This window comes from Oreochromis niloticus, linkage group LG22, assembly GCF_001858045.2.
Source record: "Oreochromis niloticus isolate F11D_XX linkage group LG22, O_niloticus_UMD_NMBU, whole genome shotgun sequence".
Lineage (NCBI taxonomy): Eukaryota > Metazoa > Chordata > Actinopteri > Cichliformes > Cichlidae > Oreochromis > Oreochromis niloticus.
The window spans coordinates 12,441,435-12,461,981 of record NC_031985.2 but is presented as its reverse complement, the minus strand read 5'-3'; the positions used below and the strand labels follow the sequence as shown (position 1 = coordinate 12,461,981).

The following is a 20,547-nucleotide window of genomic DNA, read 5'->3' as shown; positions in this document are numbered from 1 at the left end:
GATTTGAATTCTCTAAGTAGATAATAGGGCAATCCACAAATAGTGTTAATAGGTGTAGTTAGTTTTATGGGTGATTTACAAAAGTTGTGCTGTTTTCTAAACGCAGTTTAGAGCTCAAGTTCATTTCAACATCAAGCGTAAAAAATAAGACGTGCTTTTTTTCCAGCGTTAAATATCGATGTAATTAACAGCAGATTGCGTGTTGGAAGCATTGGTGCATCAACTCCCAGAAATACATATGCAACAGGTTCAGTCGCTCTGAGTTTCCTCCTCTTACATATAATCTTATTGCTGCGCTCTCTTTGTAAACACCAAAAGTGCTCTTTTTCTGGGGTGGCTGTAGCTCAGGTGGCAGAGCAGGTCAGCCACTAATCAGAAGGTCGGTGGTTCGATCCCAGGCTGCATCCTGGCTGCATGCCAAATATCCTTGGGCAAGATACTAACCCCATGTTTGCCTACTGGTGGTGGTCAGAGGGCCCGGTGGCGCCTGTGTCCGGCAGCCTCGCCTCTGTCAGTGCGCCCCAGGGCAGCTGTGGCTACTATGTAGCTTGCTATCGCCAGTGTGTGAATGTGTGTGTGACTGGGTGAATGACTGAATGTAGTGTAAAGCGCTTTGGGGTCCTATGGACTAGAAAAGCGCCATACAAATGCAGGCCATTTACTTTTTACGCCAAAACCCAGTTTGGTCTGCGTTAGCAAATCTGGCCATATGTTGACACCACGGTTATTATAGTTAAAAACTAAATGTGAAAAGAAAAAGTAAAAATAAAAACTAGACTTTTGAAGAAAAATAAAAACTAATTGAAATTAGGAATTATCCTTAATTTTAGAGTTTGTTAGTTTGGTAAAAATATTTTCATCAAAAATTGCTTCATGAGACTTTGATAGATGCATTTATTTAAACCAGTAAGACCTGTACTGATTTTCACAACTGGAATCACAACAACAGTAATAATAACATGAATAATAATAATAATAATAATAATGTGGTTAGATTCCTAATAATTTCACAACAGGTTTTTAACATGGGAGTCTATTGGGACTGACCCTGCTGGAGCTAGCCTCAAGTGGCCATTTGAGGAACTGCACTCATAGGCCCCTCTATGTTGGTTCCATTAATTTTTTTAGCCTGGGGGTTGCTGCTTGGTTCTGCTTTACCAGTAAGGCCTTCACCATTACACTAAACTAACTCATAGTAAAGAAAAAATGTTGGATGAGTATGTCTGCATATCACAGCAATAATCTAAGCATTGCCAATGGCTGCAGAAATGCATGAATCCATACTTAAAAGTAATGTAAGACTTGAGATTTTGACAGTCACAAGGAGCACATCAGCAGATACCCACCTTAAATATAAAATTTTGTCCAAATGCCAGAAAGGAAGCTCTACCTTAAATCAGAGAACTTGAAAAGGGCTTCAGAGGAACAAATGCCTTGTCATAATAAAAAAAAAAACAACTTGCGAGCAGAGATTTTATTTAGAATCAGTTCTTTTTTTACAAATGTTTCAAATCCCAAGATCTGATGTGGACTTTGATGGTGTCTTAACATATTTGAAGCTTAATTCGGAGCCATCCCATAGAGCTAAAACAGCTCTATGGGTCCATCCGGTCAACATATGTTGTGTCACTTTGCATCAATAGTGACAAGTAGCTTTGCTGCTACAAAGCAGTTCTTCTGTTTGCCATGCTCTGCCTACGTTATCAGGGCAGGATGTTACCGTTGTTTCTCATTATCTGCTGTATTCTTTTTTCAGTTGTGGCTTTGGACCCATCCGGTCTTTAGTGGCCTGTTACTAAGGCTGGTCCACAAACCAACAACACGCATCGCTGGAAAAACTACGAGCCCCAGCACCTCACTGACGTAGAAGAGTCCACGAGTCAATCAGCAGCAGAGCTATTTATTAACTGCGGAGTGGTGGAAGTGTTTACTGCAGCACATGTTTCAGTTACACATAGTTGTGGAGTGGCAACCCGGCCCCCCTTTTTTGCCCCAGTTAGCCCCCCCCCAGCCCCACGAGAGCTTTCCATGAGGTCAAAGAAACGAGTGGGGCTCTTTAAATGACTGGAGAGCCACCGAGCCACGTCCCCGTGATGAAACAGACGGCTAGGGTTTCACAAGTGCCGTCACTCCCGCAGATATTCTGGTGAGGAGAGAAAGCTTGGCCAAAATGAGATCCCAGTGGGTGAGGAGGGAATATTGCTTTGGATGTGGGGGCATGCATGCCATGATGTTGCATAATGGAGATAAATGTGGATTAAGAGTTGATTTCTAAAACTGTCTCTCTAACAGCCAGTCGCACAAAGTCCCACAAAGTGCAGGGAAGGAGTCGTGCTGTGAGGAAAATTGTGCATGATGTAGTTTGCACCTTGACACAGATAAAGTAATGAGTGCAGAACACGCACACAGAAGTAGTGGAGTTTGCACCTTCTGCATTTAATTTAGGAAATGAGCTGCTAAATATATTAATTGGCCTATTTTTATTCTAAATATTTCTCTCTGGTGAAATTGAGGCTTTTTACTCCCACTGGTGTTAGTCAGCTCAGTTAGTCCAGACCAACATATCTAAACAGTTGTCAAATAGATTTCTATCGAATGCTCATGTTTCTCACAGGATGAAACCTGTTGACTCTGCTGATCCTCTGACATTTCCCGCAGTACTGTCATGCGATTACCATATCAGAGTTTTTCCTGGCTTAGAGCAGGCCTTTAGACAGGCGGCTGTGTACGCATGTTAGTACAAACAGTCCATGTACAGTAAAGGTAGCAAGTTTGTGTTACCTTGTCTGACAGGAAACTATGCTTTAGTTCTCAACATCGGATAAATAAACTCATTTTAGCAAAAACTAGGGGGGAGTCTTTTTTTTATTTCAGTGGTGGGATTTTCCTTTAGAACAGGCTAAAACCTCCTTTGTGGTTTTGAGTGAAATGTCATGACTACTGTCATGAAATCTGAGTGGTAAATATTCAGACAATGCTTTGGTGAAATCTCTATTCTTTTTAAAAGAGATTTCCACTCTGAGGAGATTCTGCAGGATGGCAATATTTAAATTTTTCATCTTTGCAGTCAGAAAAAGCAAAAAGCAAATATCAAACGAAGTTATCTGATACCAGAGTTGCTACTGGGATCAGTTACAATATCTAACTGTGTATTTAAAATGCTTTGTCTCCCAAATTTTGAAACCAATTGCCTTATTTATGTTAATGCAATATATTTGTGAACAAACTTTTAAAAATGGTGGAAAGTAGCTTGGTTGAGCTGCAGTTTTGCTCTTGCACACAGGACTAAAGGGTAGAATCAGTCTGATAGAACAATGTCTTGAATGCAAAAAGCATTCTACAAAAGTCCCCTTTTCTAGATACCAACATATTAGATGTGTTACTCGTCGTCGCGGTGAGAAATCTTTCAGCAAAGCACACTCCAGGATTACCTGAGAGATGGGTAAAGTGTTCCTGGAAAGATAATACTTCATACACTCGAGTTAAAATGAAAAGATAAGAGTGACCTTTAAATAAAGGTGCACCATAACACGTCCAAACTGAGAGTGGCCTTAGCCTGACACCACCAGTATCACACCAAACAGGGCCTGCTGATATGATTCTGTAAAGTAGCTTCCCACCTCCAGGGATGGACAGACCGTTAGAGAGCCTCATGTGACTGTTGTCATCACAGAAACCTCGGGCCTGCTGCCAGCTGCTGCAAGGTCCAGACCTTCCAAAGATAGCAACAACCCAGCCTGCGAGTGCTGAGGATAGGGAAGCCGAATAAGTCTACCGACCACGGAGCGGCCTGTGGAAAACTCTATGAAGATTCTCAGTTCAGCGTGTCAAATGACTGGGTATAGCACTTGATTTTTATATAGTGCTCCTATGCAAGTCCTATGCAAACACATAATTATATGTGTTTGTGCCCTGCAGACCTGCATTCTGTCAGGGAGGGGGAAATGGAAAAACAATTATTTGCCTTTGCAATAACTTCAAAAACCCACGAGAGGCCTAAACAAGATCTCAAGGAATTCTCATGCTTTATATGTTGGTCATGAAACAGCACGAGGTGGTCACTATATGTTCTTGCATGTACCAGCTCACCTGTTCTGCTGCTTCTGCAGCTGCATCTGAAATTTCACAAGCAGGCAGCCTTTAACTTAACATCCTACGCTAACCAGATGATGAATGGCTCTTTCAGGGTGAAAATGGCAGCAGTTTAATGTAAAATGCTCGTGAGGATTAGACTGCACATAAATCTTGATTTAGGAGATTCCATGTGCGGTGTCTTACAGCAGCGCGCTGATCACTCCTTTGAAAGTGACGCCAAGGGGAACAGATTCAGCAGATAAAGTGGGTGGAAACTGCAGATTAACGCTGTTCATGCTCATTTAATCAGTAATAGATGATGAGGGCACAGTTTGAGTTGCACGTTTTCTTTTAAGATCTGTTACCTTAACAGTTCATAGCGTGTTGTGCTGTGCTGTGTCATTCCAACTCACGTTATTCCACTGTTTATATTCAACAGGATGTTCGCCCTGGCTCATATTGTGCAGGATTAGCTTTTGCATTGGATGTTTTATTCCAATCCCTCGGAGCTCGGCAGTTTGGCGTGGCTTGTTTTACTCTCTCGGATCTTTCGAGGTTCTCTGCCAGCTTCTCTAATTGGCCTCTTTTGCCTCTGGAAACCCCCAGTGAGAGAGAGGATCTCCGCTGGACCCGTGCGGTGGTCGGACGCTCAGATGCGTCAGAGCGAAGGAAGGGCGGCGCGTCGGTGCTGAGGTGATCCCCAGCTTTAAAAGCGCACAAGTTCTCTGTGCGCCGAAGCAGTGCGTCACGGAGACCCAGCAGAGGCAGGATCCCCCAACAAAGAGTCAGATATCTCAGCACAGCGACGAAGATAGCCTTTCTTAGCGCAAACGTCTGCATCCCAGTCATGACCTTATTCCACGTGTTTTAACATTTCGTCGCTTATTTTTCTTCCCCACACTTTGAATGCATTTTCCCCCCTCCTGTATCTGAAAGAATAGAGAACCATCGTTTTTCCCTTCCACCGAAATAATTTGTGATTTCTGATCGTGGTGAAACAGCGAGAGAGGATCCTGAGCAACAGCTGGGGGAATTTATCCGCTCCACTATATGGATAAGGAATCGTATCCGCCTGCAGCTGTACTCAGAGTTTGATCTCAGAAGTTGCTCTGCTCAAAGGGGAAAATGAAATCTGCTGAAGAGGGTGAGTTTGACTTTTTGTCTAGGCTTCCCTATCAGAGTGTTTAGTTTATTTTTTATTTATTTATTTTAATCACAGCGAGGTGCGGCTATTAACGTGGCATATTTTTTTTTAGCTTCTTGTCAGTGCCTGACACTTTACACCCGCATGCGATACATTAAACTGGGATGTGTTGCTGAACAGTGGGTCTTATCTACACTATCTCAGTATATTGTAGTTAATTACAGTATTAAAGCAGCGGTGTAGCTATTTAGTGAGTGCCCCTCCCTGCTGATTTGGACGAGGTGGGCGTGGTTCTGTTGCTGTGAATCTCTCATGACTAAAAAGTGCGCCCAATAATGTTAGTCGTTGAGGACTGACAGGGCATTGTGGGTAACAGTGTGCGAGTGCTTCAGAGGACAGTATTGAGTAGAGTCGTTTGATGGTGCGGCTCACCCCCCCTCAAGGCAAACTGTCAGGATGTCAGCTAATTTTAGAAAACAGACACTTCAGTGCTACTGTATCACTCACCACAAGCAGGATTTTAAATGCAGGCATAATTTTCTTTTATTACAAGGAGTCATATGGTGCTGCATTGATGTCATAGTCTTTATGGCGGGGCCCCTAATTCTCTCTAATTTACAGCAGACAGGAGCTGCGGTGACTGCATATGTCTGTCTGCAGCCGCCGTCTCCATGCGTATCAATGTGCCCTGCTGTGGTCACACTCAGCCGGCTTCATGCACCATATAACCACAACTGCCTTTCCCATGTCAACCCCCCCCCCCAGTCCTCTGCACCTAATTGTGACCTCAGCCATCACCACAGATGGGCAGAGTTTCATGTGTCCCAGCGGGAGCACTGGCACAACACCACGAGCTTCCCCTGGCTGGGTACAGCGTGCACCTTTACGGCATGCAAATAAACGAGTCATGTCCCTCCTGTGTTTATTTTCGATGGCTGCTAGAACATGAAACGGGCCAACAAAAGCATCAGTGTGTTTTCATAATGTTACAGTTTATGGGCACCGTGTGCATTAAGTGGTATAAATCTGGCAAACGTGGAGTGGAAAAAAATTACCTGGTTTTGCCTTTGGTTATTTTTAGACTGGAGTTATTTTTGGCTCCTTTATTCGGGTTTCCCACCCAATTTGTTTTGTACAATTTGGGCCGTTCAGAAAGAGTTTGTATCACTGGCCTCACTGGCATGTTTTGAGATCCCTTTCAGATGAGGCGATACCTTTTCAACTTGCATACCTTCTGCCTCAGGAAATGGTCAAGGCCAGATCCAGTAGGCAAGCTGTTCTTTTGCCATTACAGCCAACGCCTCTGCAACAGCTCTCATAAGACTTAACTTTGGCATCGGTCTCCCTCACAGTGAGTGCAGCCAGTGAATGTGTGTTTGATTATCATGGTAACAAACTCAATCTGTTTGCTTTCCAGATGCATATGGCTACACGCCAAACGTCAGTCTCTCTCTCCCACTGGGCAACCCTTGTCTTTCCTCCCAGTACCACAGCCTGCAGTCCAGCCCTGCCATATCTGTCTCTGTCACCGAGCCTCACAGTTATGACTCCCAGGATGACATGAGAGCGGCCGGCTACTTTTCATCCACAAGCATCCGCCCAAACGGAGCCCCGACCTTGGAGAGCCCTCGTATCGAGATCACAGCGTACGGTCAGTTTCCTGAGGATGAGGTGGAGGAAAGGAACCTTCCTGTTGCTAAGCGAGTCAACTCCATAGTGACACTGACCATCCCTAGTGCAGATGGCTATCGTGACCCCAGCTGCCTGAGTCCGGCCAGCAGCGTCTCATCACGTAGCAACCTGTCCGATGCATCCTCCTATGAGTCAAGCTTCTCCTACAATTACGACAACTCACCCCAGAACTCCCCCTGGCAGTCTCCCTCTGTGTCCCCCAAGGGCTCCACCCTCACCCTCCCCAGCGACGGCTGCGCCTCTGGTGGCTCTCCTCGTCACTCCCCCTCCACGTCCCCTCGCACGAGCATAACGGACGACACCTGGATGGGACAGCGTGGCTCCAGGCCCAATTCCCCTTGTGGTGCAAAGAGGAAGTACAGCTTAAATGGCAGCGGAGCACCACAAAAGCACTTCCCTTGTTCACCCAACCACTCCCCAGGTCTGTCCCCACAGACATCTCCTCGCCTCAGTGTCACAGAGGAGACCTGGCTGCCAAACACCAACCAGTACACCAACTCAGCCATCCTGGCAGCCATCAATGCCTTGACCACAGATGGACTGACTGACCTCGGAGAGGGAATCCCCATGAAGGCCCGAAAAACCAGCCTGGAGCCCAGTCCCACCATCAGCCTGAAGGTGGAGCCTAGAGGTGAGGAGCTGAGCCCTGGGGAGCTGTGTCAGGATGAGCACCCAGCAAATCGCATGTCCCTGAAGAAGGAGGGCTACTGTGGTGGGTTTCTGGATGTACCACAACACCCATATTCCTGGTCAAAGCCAAAACAGTATGTCAGGTAAGGAAGGTGGTTTACTCAAGCATGAAAAAATGCAATTAAATGTAAAATTCTTTTAGTATTTCTGGCATCTGATCAGTTGTGTTGTTCAAAGACCGTTATTCTTTCACTATGCCTGGAACTGGAGTGAATTTTGAGTAAGGATTAGTGTGTTTAAGTATCTTTAAGCTACCGGCTTTGTCACATGCTCTGGCGTATCGCAGTGTCCACATTCTGCACATTCTACCTTGATAAGCCCATCTAAAATAAGCCCTCCACTCCTCTTGTTAAGGTGACATGTTGAACATGTTTTGGTTTTTTTTTCCTCTACAGCCCATCTTTGCCAGCTCTCGACTGGCAGCTGCCATCCAGCTCCGGGCCGTACAGCCTGCAGATCGAAGTGCAGCCCAAGTCCCACCACCGAGCCCATTATGAGACAGAGGGCAGCAGGGGAGCGGTGAAGGCTCTGGCGGGAGGACACCCAGTCATTCAGGTCTGCTAGAACCAGTGCTTCTTATTTGTATTTTGACTTGCAATGACTTTATATGAAGAATAATGTTTTTCCTTTGTGGGACTGTCTCATATGAGCATTTTAATAAGCAACACAATCTAGAATTTCACAAGAAAGGGGCTTAAAAAAACAAAGCGATTCTCATTTATCATCTCATGACTGGGCCCGAAGCTTCGGTTTCCTGCGGTAATCGGAGCAACACATGGTTCGGCCATTAGGCTCATTTTCACTCCGGCTCCTTACCTCGTCACTTCTCACCTCAACACCTCCCTCCTCTTGTCTTTTACCTCATGTGTTAAAAAAGATTAGAGCGACATGTGTTTCATGACCTGCCTCTTATGTTATTTAAAGATGTCACATTTCTGAATGGAATACCATAGGTATGCTATTAGACAGACCAGTCCACTCAGTCAGTCAGTTCCTGTCCAGACGAGGGTGACTCAGATTTTTCCATTGCGTTTTCAAGTGCAACGCAGACAGTTACGAACTAATGTAGCATGGCCAGTAAGAGCTTAGTCATGAGCTTTAACCACAGTAGCTGTGGTGGTCGAGTCCAAGAAGAAAAAATGTGGACATCTGCAGATGTTTTGGTTATAAACCCATCTGGTCCCCCAACCATTACGCCACACCGCTGACCTCAGTGTTTGAATAAATAAAGGGTCTGCAGAGAGGCGTTAGACAAAGCGAGTGGTAAGGAGTTCTGTTGGTTTTATTAACACCTTCTGGCTTTTTATTAACACGTTACAAAAAGTCAACAAATTTACTAGACACTCTTGTGTTTTTCCTTCGCTTTTGCTAAAATATTTTTTTAAACTAAGCAGTTTTCCATGTTTCTTCGGGCATCAGGGAATTCTTGCATTGCTAAAGAGTGATTTTAATGTACCCAGTTTGTGAACTGCTGTTTTGAAGCCCTGACTTTGGTATTTGGGGCATTGTTTTCTTGTTTTTTGTTTGTTTTGTTGTGATGAAGACATGCCCATGTTTAGATTAGTTGTCAGGGAGTGCTAACTACTACCTTGGTTAGCAAGGTGTATCTGTATTTCACTGGGATAGGATTAGATGCTAACTTTGGCATGAAAGTTTACTTCCCTCATAAACTGACTGTGACGCCTTCGTCTGTTTTAATCCAACCAAATACTGAACAAGATGATACCGTGCCCATTACTCAAAGCAGCCTTTACTAACACGTAACACTGATACAATTTAAACTGGTTATAAAAAATCCCCTGGCTCCAAACTTGGGCATTTAATCAAGTAGGTATTAACTCACCAGCCTCAAGTGGTCATTAGAAGAACTGCAGTTTTTGATATTTCAAATTTACTTGGATTTTTCTGCCGCTGTGGTTGCTGCTTGGTTTCATGTCCATGGCACATGTTCATTCTCCACACATTTGGACTTAAGTGCATTAAAGTGAGTGATAATAAAATAAGCTGGACTGGATATAACTATATGATCTAAAGTTTGATTTTGTATCATGAAAGGAAAAGAACCAGCAGCATGCTAGTCAAAGAGCCCTTAAATCTACTCAACAAAGAGCTTATACAACTGTGTATTTATCTGAGAGAGAATTTGGCATTTTTGTTGAGTGCACAAACTGCGCAATAGTGACAAAAAGTCTGTCAACACAAGTTAAAACTCTTGACCTTTGAGTGCGTCACGAATGAGGAGGAGCAGCTCATAGCTGTGGCTAGTGATGGTGAGGATGGAGGAGCACCAGGAAACAAAACACATATACTCAATTTTAGGATGTTTTGTTTTTTTTCCTGTTCCTAATTTTGCAGTTTAAAAAGTTTGCCTGTGATTGATTTCGTGTAACTAATTGCAAACAGCATTCGTCACAGTTGGTATTAAAAATAGGATGTAGTGACATCTTTTTTCCTGGAGTGATCTTACTAAAAGGTTAAAAGTAATAGTGTTTGAATGGAAGTCCTCTGTTTGTTGGACAGAAATATTATATTTGTTTGCAGCATTGGAATAGAAAAATCTGGAAAGCAAAACACGTTGTATTAGCCTTGGTGTCGCAACTACAGCCGCACATCTGTGTGAGGCTCACCATGAGAAGGTGCTAATGATTTAATGACAGGGGTCTGGGTTCACCTCAACTGAAATAGAGAGTGTGTGTTCTCTTTAAACCTCCCCCCCAACTTTTTCTGCCAGCTACCACCCCAACCACACAGACTTCCCTTTGTTTAGGAAAGTTCCTCTCTGTACGGCTGACATCATCGCGCCCTGCGTCCTGCGGAGGCGGCAGCAAGCTAAACCACACACGTTTCTGGCAGGCTGTGATGGAGATATTGGAGGGAGCCTCAGACAAGGCAGCTCCATCTCTGCGACTTCCTGATTACATGGTGCGCGCAGCCTCTGCCGCGGACGCTGGCTGACGAAGCCTCTGCGGCTCGTCCCGTCGCTTTTCTGACTCAAACCCTGCCCAGACTTTACAGAGTTTATTCTGGAAGGTCCTGTTCAGTGTGGTACACGTTTTCTCCACCTCTAGCATCAGCACAGTTAAGCTGGCTGTTTTCTGTTCTTTTTCAATGCCATCACTGCTGCCTGCCTCAACCACACCCGCCCTTGCACCAGCAGCAGACTGAAGTATGCCCCTCTGAAGTGCTGCGTCCAGTCCTCACCGCAGCTTATGCTCAGGGTTTCAAGCTGTACTTTGGTGGAGAGGAAATGCTCTGTATTCATGTCTGTGAGGTCCTCTTTTTCACCCTGTCTGAAGTAAGCTTTTATGATCTGACCAAAAAGTACCCAACATGCTCTTTTGAAGTATGTTTTTGTAGATTTAGATGCTGTTATTTTGGCGTCATGTGCTTTTTCTTGGCCTGTGTAATTAGCAAATGCCGTGTGCGACATACTGGGTTATCTCTCTTTGAAAATAAAGATGGAGGATTCCCTTTTATCACCATTTTAGAGCTGCTGGGGCATCACAGGAATGGAAAGGAAGCGCTGGTCGCCCTCACCCGGCCGGAGTCTCGGCATTCCTCTTGTGGGTGATAATGTGAACTGGGGAGGCTTTGCTGCTTCACCAGCGTCAAACTGCCAGAGTGAAAGAGCAGTGGATTTACATGAAGCTGTATCTCAGTGATTTTAATTGCATCAACAAATCATAACTGTTGTCTGCTTGAATTGCTTTGTAAAAACATATGATTCAGATCACGGAGCAGAAAAACTAAAAGGGAAAGGTTTCTTAATTTCATGATTGCTGCTTGTGTCTTAAAATGATGGATGATGATGCTGACATAAATTACGAGCATTTCTAAATGGATGCTTTGTGAAGGTTTGGAAGCAAAGAAACCCAAAACAGCTGAAAGCAGTCAGATGATATTATCAAGTTTGATTATTTCTATTTGTCTAGACTTTGTTGCTGATAATAATTCAAAGCAGATAATCAGTAATCTGTAAGTAATTACAGTTTGAGAGTAACTAACCTCGCGAGCAGACTACCTCACTTCATCACACTCCTTCCTGCTGCCTGAATAAACAGCATTGCTAGGCAGCAACCCATTTCCTTACACAAATATACGGGGCTTTCGCAGGCTCTTAACCCTGACAGGGATCCTCCTCCAAATCACATGTTATGCCTCCCCAGTCTGAGGCTTTCACTCTCATTGTGGGCGCTGCTCGCCTCGAGTGCTCCCCTTATGTAAGTGAAAAGTGCGGTCTTCATTTCAACATTTCCACACTGATTGTTTCAGCCGACACTCTTTTCCAAAGTGCCTTATAATTAGTCGGGGTTGAGTGTCGGCCTCTATTACGCTTTGACGGGTCTGTGGATGACGATGTGCGCATAGTGCTCGTTTTATAACACTTTGCTCGCAGACTCAGACCAGTTTGACTCTTAGAAGCTCTTAATCAGTCAAGATAAAGTGCTGTTCTGCGTGATAGCATGCAATAAAGTCTACTTAGTTAAACTGTATTTTTGAATACATTTGAATGCTAATAGCCCATAGAGAGAGGGAAAAAAACGTCCCAGTACTTGACCCTGAGTGGCCAACACTAATTCAAACCTGATAACTGGAGGCATTTCAAGTGAAGCAGAATTGCTTAATGTAATTTAAAAGATGGAAAAACTTTAAGACTGTTTAGCCAAACAGGAGCAAGTCCAGCTGGGATGTTTTGGTTAAAGATGGAGGAAATTTAAGAGCCTAAAAAATTACGGATTGGAAAAAAAAGGGCACCTTTTTTTAAAAAGTTCATTTTTATATTAATCCACATGTTGATGTCTGCTGTAACATATTAATCATGGTTTAAAAATAAAAAAATGTTGCTTTTCTCTGTTTAGTTTCCTCAGTTTAAATTGACAGTGGTGTAAAATGTCGTGGCCCACTCATATTTACTTAGATGTAAACATAAAACGAATGTTAAATATTCTGCTGTAATTCTTCTGCCGTCGCACTGTATGGATAACATACATAACTCTCTGACAGGGTGTCAATAGTAGCCGCTGTTCTCAAATTTCAGCCTGCGGGTTTGGGCCTCATGCCTGCACTCTGCAGTCTGGGAGGTTGAGGTCATCCTGGCAGGAGGCCTCTTGTCAGGCAACACCTATGAAGGTCTGGGATTACTTTAGATGCTCTGGGACGAGCCCACCAACTGTAGCAGGCAGCGCTGCCGCGCCGCCTCCGTTACGCCTGCAATCGTTTTGCTGATAAACATCAGAGCAGAGTCAATTCCGAGAGTTTAACTTGACCCTGATTGTCCCTGTTTGGGTCTAAACAGCTCGACCTTGACTTTTCCAAAACACTGCCTCAGTCTTGTCACAAGGCGAGCATGGTGCTCACAACTCACAAAGCTGCAGACTGTAGGTGTATTTCACCGCTCTTTGGCCCCATGAGATTGAGCCACTGTTGGATCAACGTCTTGGCAGACCTGACATGAACTCGTAGAGGAAGTGGACACAGGCTGTTGGTAGTAAATTAAAGATGAAAAGGGTGACGATTACACGGTCCTAAAAGGCTACTTTGTTGGAAAGCCTGACCTCTGAAAAACCTGCGTTTCGTTCTGACAGTTTGTAAGCTTGACCGCACATGTCTGTCGTTTCTTTGTCTCTTAGCTTCACGGCTACATGGAGAGCGAACCCCTGACTTTGCAGCTGTTCATCGGCACAGCTGATGACAGGCTGCTGAGGCCACACGCCTTCTACCAGGTCCACCGCATCACAGGCAAGACGGTGTCCACCCCGAGCCACGAGGCCATGCATAACAACACCAAGGTTCTGGAGATCCCACTGCTACCAGAGAACAACATGCGGGCCATGTGAGTATCGCCAGACTAAAAAAATGGCTCAAGACTTGACTTGGACATCCAGTCTCAAATTGTTTAAGAACTGGCGTGCACTGGAATGACTGTGATTTTCCCTGAAGCACTGGTTTTTAACTGGGATGAATCTGATTGGCAGTGAAACCTTTTAAAGAGTCATTTGAGACAATAGCAATGCCAGTCTCAAGTCATTAACCAAGAAAGCACATTTTGTACAAGCCCATGTCACGTTTGTTCACTGACAGGAAATCCAAGTGAAATCTTCTGTCCCTTGAGAAATGTCCATGTAAAGCTTTAAGTCCTTCAAGAAGAGTCGTGCCATGTTTTGAGTCAGCTGAAACAAGTCCAAGTCAAATCTTTTAATTGTCCACGAGCAAGCTGCAAGTTAAGAGTGGACCATTTCATCAATGTTCCTTCAAAGCTCTCGCAATCAAGTCCTTTGACTTGTTCAATTTTACTTTCAAGTTAAAATTCGACTTGAATATTTTAACGTTTAAATCTTAGATTTTACAGCAAATACACAACGAGTCCAAAAGACTTGAAATAATCATTCTTGCTATGATGGAGTTCAGTGCAGCCAGTAAACACCAGCTGCTGTGGTAGCTGTAAAAATGCATCTTCACTGTTATCATATTGAAGGGATACTAAAATCAAGGGAATTTATTTCAACAGAGGCATCAGTCTGGTCTGGTGAGAGGGGAATTTTACTCCTCTCGGGCTGCTAAAGCCTCATCAAAGCATGTTAGATTGCTGCTTTTGATTTATCTGTGCATGTCTTTGAGCTTGCAAGTCTCCTTTAGGGCTTTCGTTTTGCTCTTGAAGTGTTACTCTCTGCACACAGACGGGTGGCTTTTCCCATTTTATGAGCTTCAGAGATCAGATTACTGGGAAGGCTTGGGGCTGCTAACAGGGGACCCGGGGTCTCTGTCTGTGCTGCAGGTAGTAACATCCTGCTACCATCAGCACTTTCCCTGCTTTTTAATGGATGTAACACATAAGCTCCACTTATACAACGACTTCACCTCGGGGTTTGGTTTCTTCACAGTATTGACAGAGTACACGAAGGGATTTGTGGTGGATTTGACATGTGCTCCAGTCCAGTGTGACGTGTATATGTTTCATAATGCGGTATAGGGTACAGGCGTTATTATATCCCTGGAATAGTTAATCATGATGATTTAGGAGGAAAAGTTTCAAATTAAATTGTTAAGCAACACCAACGCAGATTTGTTTTTTGCTGCTAATGAAGCCACAAGAGTCGAGTTGGTATGAATTCAATTAACTCTTCATAAATTAGTGCCTTAAAAGAAAAAAAGTGTCTTTTTTTGTCCTCTTCTTCTGAAAAAAAAAAGAAAAAAACCCCCAAAACTCACTGATGAGATCCCTCAGTATGTGATTTTTTTTTTTTGCAGTCAGTCTGTTTGTGTAGGCAGAGAGCAGAACAGCTGGGGTCCTTAGCATCAACACCTGATTACTTCACCAGTGAAGCAGACCCTGGTGTCTGCCCAGAAGAATGTAAGGGAGTGTCCGAGTGTGTGTAAAAGTTGACATTAAGTAGGCTTTGAGGAATGCGGCATCAAGTAGCAGAGCGATGGAAAAGCCAGAAACCGTTTGGAAAGGCCTGAGGTACTGAAGTATGAAAAAGTTAGAGGAGTTCAGTGAAGAAGGGGGGGGGGCTTATTAAGTGTCCGATGAAGACTTTGACTCCTCAAAATACATCTTATAGCCAATTCCTGGTGGTGAGATTTGTGCAGGGGTAACAATATTTGGATTATAACAAACAGATTCATGAAAAATTGAATGCTTCCAGGCCTTTTTTCCTGTAGAGCTTCAGTTTTACCCCAGAGCAGGTCCACTGAGGTGTAAAAGCTCTGCTGGGAGTGGTGATGTTAATCTTCTGTTGACAGCCTTCTTCAGGGCTACAGTGATGAAGTCCAGAGTGAAAGTCTTTGCTACATAAATCCTGATTAAGTGTGAGATTATATATGTCATAAACGGACCCAGCAGACTCTTTGTCTTGTGTCTTTGCAAACACAGAATCGACTGCGCGGGAATCTTGAAGCTGCGTAACTCGGACATAGAGCTGAGGAAGGGGGAGACCGACATCGGACGCAAGAACACGCGTGTGCGGATGGTGTTCAGGGTTCACATCAACCAAGCCACGGGGAGAACGGTGTCTTTGCAGGTGGCATCAAACCCCATCGAGTGCTGTAAGTACATCGACTCATATTTGTTCTGCTTTGAAAATGCCAAACATGAACTCATCAGCCTCCTACAGTCGTTTAAAGGGCTCGATTAGCGTGGACACGGGTAAGAGTGTAAGATAGTGTCACTGATCCCAGCAGGGAAACTCATTCTGTGCATTTAACAGACTCTAAGTATTACAAGCAATGAGCATCCACCATGATGCATCACTTCCACTTGTAATTTGCTGAAAAGTCATTTTGTTAATACTGGTTCATTTGAAGACTTTATCCCAACTGAGCACCGAATTCTAACAAAAAGAAGTAAATAAAGAAAATAGACTACAGTCTCCAGAGGTTTCCTTCTAACTGTGACTGGCTACTGGCTCACAGGTATGGTGTAAGAATCTCCTCACATACATGCAGCGCAACAAGACATCTAAACAAGCTTGACCTTCAGAATAAAAGCACTATAAAATCAGTGATTTTTTTTAATTTCTTGAAAAATTATCTGGATTATGTGATAAATATAACGATAACAATTAGACCAGTTATTTGTTTAAGTTCCTTTGATAGGCAAATTCACCTAACAAGTTTGTGATGGCAGGAGAAATCATAGGGAACTCATACAGCCTAGCACCCTTTTACCGCAAGGCACAGTGCTAACCACTGAGCCTTGTGCTGCCTAAATGGCTGTCACACCCCTCTAAAGGGTCAGAAGTATCCACTATATTTAACTTAATCAGTGTGAGACAACTCTTCCATGTGAATGGGTGCTTTGTACCAGACGAATATCTCAACATTTATTGGATAGACAGACACTCACACAGCTGCTGACGGGGACGCAGACAGGCTTGTTTTTGTGAAATACTGTATCGTGTTCCAGTTTTAGGCTTTTAATAATTTCTCAAATCAAATGGAGTGAGATTAGAAAGACAACAAAAGTCCATGTGACTGGTGGTTGTAAGTGGATGCCGCTCGATTTAAAAAGATCACAAGACCGAAGGACTGGGCTGTAGATTAATCAGAAACGATGAGAACTGATTAATCCTTAATTGATTAACCAAATTGACGTAAGCTTCTCAAATCTGAAAAGTTCAGTTTTTTCTTTCCAAATCAAATTTCGTTGTCTGTTTCTCGACCAGATCAAAGAATATTAATAAGCAACATCAAAATTATGAAAGAAGAGAACAGCTGTAGATTCGCTGATAAAGATAAAAGAAAAAGATGCAACCATGTAACGAGAGCCACTGAATGCGGTTCATGTGATAGTGAACTACACTTTAATGTAATAGTATTAACCCTGTAAAAGCTTTTTAAGCCTGGCTCGATAAACCCCATTGACTGTGCTGCACTGGAGTTGACCTTTCAATGGACCGGGCTAAATTCAGGCAGATCAGCCACTTCATGTGGTTCTGGCACCGAGGGCTGCCACACAGATTAAGTCTTATGAGGTAAATGAAAGACAGTAGTTAAACCATGAGCTCAACCCCTTGAAATAGACCATTGTTAGTTTTTGAACGACTGCCACAAAGCAATTGTTTTTGACCAAAATTCGCCTGGTGTGTGAGCGAGGCTGAAAATGACACACAGGCGAAGACAAGCAGAGAGATGTGGGAGAGATTGATCGTTTCCAAAGACAGAGAATTAGAGTTTTATCAAAATCAGAAAACAGCAGCATCAAATTACAAAAAGATGATTCTCATGTGAGGCAAATATTCAGCCTCTGTTTATGTATCCAGGTCAATCAGAATGAAATTACCGGGGCTAAACTTGGCTAAGACATCAGCTTTACATCTAGCTGAAGACAGAACAAGGTTTGCGAGTATTTTGTGGCGTGTGATAGATCGTTTTGGAGGGGGAAAAAATAAAGGCAAGCAAGGAATGAGAAAGACAGGCCAAAAGGTAAGAGTGAGGCGTAAGAAGGATCAGGAGAGGAAATATTTGAGAGGAAACATCCTCTATAATTTAAGGGAAACACAAATAAACACAACATGAAGCCTCTCTATGCTTACTGCCAAACAGGGATCTTAATTTTAACATGGAGAAGTTGAGGTTTACAGCTCTGTGAAAGCTGTCTAGGTAGTGATTCAGTCTCGGTCTGGATGCTCAGGTCTGCATGGGGAGTGGGTGTGTATTAGCAGAGCGATGAGGCCCGGTTTGTTTTTTCCCTCCCACAGCTCAGAGATCAGCCCAAGAGCTGCCGCTGGTGGATAAGCAGAGCCTGGAGACGTGTCCCGCCCCCGGAGGGGAGAGGATGCTCCTCGATGGACACAACTTCCAGCATGACTCCAAGGTGGTGTTCGTGGAAAAGGCTCAAGGTAAAGCCGGAGGAGATTTAGGAGTTTGCGCTGTTTCATCTCGGTGCAGCAGTGTGTGTATGTGAGTGCGTGCGTGTGTGAGTGTGTGTCTCCCTTTCTCTGCTGTTGGAGAAACCCCAGGACTGCTCCTCCCCTCCCAGCTCCTCTTCTCCCCCCGCCGTCAAAATATCCTCCATTCTGCCAGAGTGCCACATGTGGTGCACATTAATGCGCTGTATTTTTAACCCAGCAGATTTACTTTTGCAGAAGTTTCCATTGCCTGTTCAGCAGAGGAATGGATCACAAATGCAGCATGTGTTGCGTATGTGTGTGCGTGCGCATGTAGGTGGGTGGCTGTGCACGTGGTGTGGACACTTTTGTGTGTGTTTGTGTGTGTGTGTGTGCGCGCCTTGCGTCAGTATTTGTTTCTCTTTTTCTTACGTTAAGCCGTTTTGGTTTGGAGGGAGCGGGGACTGCTCCCAGATGTTGATACGACAAGGTTTACAAACAGCAATTTCCTTGATTAGCTTTAGCAAAGCAACGTGAGGTACAGTTTGGGCCAAGGCTGAGCAATGTAAACACGTGTGATCCTATCAGGACGGTGACTCATTCAAAAAAAAAAAGAAAGGAAGCCTTTTCATTGTTCCACCTGTGGAAGAAGGAATTCAAGGCTGCCCGGGCACACAGGCAGCCCGCCTCCAGCACTGTACGATGGAGTAGTGAGATTGTTTATTAACACTAGAAAGAAGAATCTTTTTCCTCTCTGCGCAAACTCTTTGTTTAACTCTAATCTCATGAGGTGAAAAGGGCAGATCAGAGGCAGAACTAATGTCATGTGATGAATTAGAGCTGACACCAGAACCATTTTTTGGAGCACGACATGAAGCTCTGGGCTGAACAGAAATGAAAAATATGCAATATCCACTTTGTAATAAACTAAAGTCAGCCTTGGAGTCTCATAGGAATTGTCCTGACACCTATACTTTTCATGTTATACACGCTTCCCCTGTATAATGTCATTAAAAATAACAGTGGATACGTTTTCATTGTTATGCAGATGATACCTAGCTATATTTATTAATGAGACCTGATAACACAAATAAGTTTGTGCATGTCTTGAAGACATAAAGGTTTGTAATAACCCCAAACAACCTCATAAACATGGTGTCCTACTGTTGTGAAGAACCTAGGACTTGTTTTTCACCACGATATATGTTTCTATGCGGACATTAAACTAATATTTAGGACAGCTTTTTTTCATCTACTAAAATAGAAACATCCTCTGCCATGCTGTCATGTTGAAAAACCAATTCATGCAATTTTCTATTTCTAGACTAAACTGTTGTAATTCATTAATATCAGGCTAACATAAAATTTCCCCAAAAAACCTTCAGTTGATTAAAAGCCTGCAGTTAGAATACTAAGAAGAACTAGAAAATAAAGTTCATAGTGCTCCCATATTAGCTTCTCTTCACTGGCTCATTGTTAAAACCAGAACTGAATTTATGTGCAGTTTGTCGCACAGTGTGTTGCTAGCTAAAGGTCCAGCTCCTGTATTTCACAGGGAGAGAAGGGAAAGAGAGCTAACTTCACTCAGAGATGGAGAAAGAGAAGAGCAGAGCTATCAGTTGACACGTCTTTGAACATCTTGTAGGCACATTTTCTTTAAGCTGCTTAATCCTGCTTCTAGTTGATTCTGCCTCTGCAAGCTGCTTCACAACCCACCTCTTTGTTTCAGTGCTATGCTTGACTGAGTGTCATCCTTGTTATCGCTGATGTCTGTTCTGTTGTGTACCGAGCTTTCACTCCCTGCCTCATGCTTTCCATATATTCACATGGAAAAGATGGATGTCCCCAAATACAATAATACCACAAAATATACATTACTGTAGATGGAAATCATCCTTTGTGTAAAGTGATACTGTCAAACTTTCTTCCTTTATCTCACATTTCAAATTTATAGCCGTCGTGTATTAAATTAATTTAAAAAATATAGCTTGTTGAGTAGTTAGGTAAACCACATTGCACGTAGATATGAAATGTGGTTGAAAGCTTCAGACACAAGTGTGAAAGTGCTGTCAAACTACTGTCTACTACCAAACTGCCTTTTTCATCGACACCAATTATCTCTATAAATGTAACCTTTTTAGCTCTGCCTCCTGGCGTTTCATCCAATCAGTGTGTCCTGCTTAGCAAACCACATATTTTTGACCCTAAATTGAGCAAAGCATTAGTTCGAACAAGCCGTGAAATCAGCCTCAGCTGTAAACTCGCCAGATGAGCTGCTCCACAGTAGCTCATCGTCCAGTTGATATTGAACTGGTATTTAAGATAAACTTCAGAGTGGACTGTTTTATCTGCTTTAACCTGCCTTCAGTTGCTGGACATCTATAAGCAACTTGGCAACCCATCTCCAGCCCAGCTCTTCCTTCCCATGCTGTCTCTGACTCATTAAATGCATGTGTCATCTCTGATGCCTGCTCTGCTTTGAATGGCTGGTTTGCTGCTGTTTCTGCTGCCTCCTGTTTTCCATGTATGAAAGAGCAGGAAGATGCAGTGACCACGCCTTATGCTTTCCACGTATCCCCTCGAAAGGGCGGAGAGGTCCCAGAACAGTACCATGTTGCT

The 20,547-nt window shown here is 43.6% G+C and overlaps 1 protein-coding gene across 1 annotated transcript in view; it reads left to right on the top strand.

The window, feature by feature from the left end:
• The first annotated feature begins 4,729 nt into the window (after nt 1–4,729).
• nfatc1 (nuclear factor of activated T cells 1) overlaps nt 4,730–20,547 on the top strand; it is a 47,791-nt gene continuing 31,973 nt past the window's right edge. The window contains exons 1-6 of the mRNA XM_003447265.5: nt 4,730–5,218; nt 6,636–7,683; nt 7,996–8,155; nt 13,231–13,433; nt 15,474–15,646; nt 17,800–17,940. Coding sequence (XP_003447313.1) covers nt 5,200–5,218; nt 6,636–7,683; nt 7,996–8,155; nt 13,231–13,433; nt 15,474–15,646; nt 17,800–17,940 — 1,744 coding nt within the window. The 5' untranslated portion in view covers nt 4,730–5,199. The remainder of the gene's footprint in view (nt 5,219–6,635; nt 7,684–7,995; nt 8,156–13,230; nt 13,434–15,473; nt 15,647–17,799; nt 17,941–20,547) is intronic.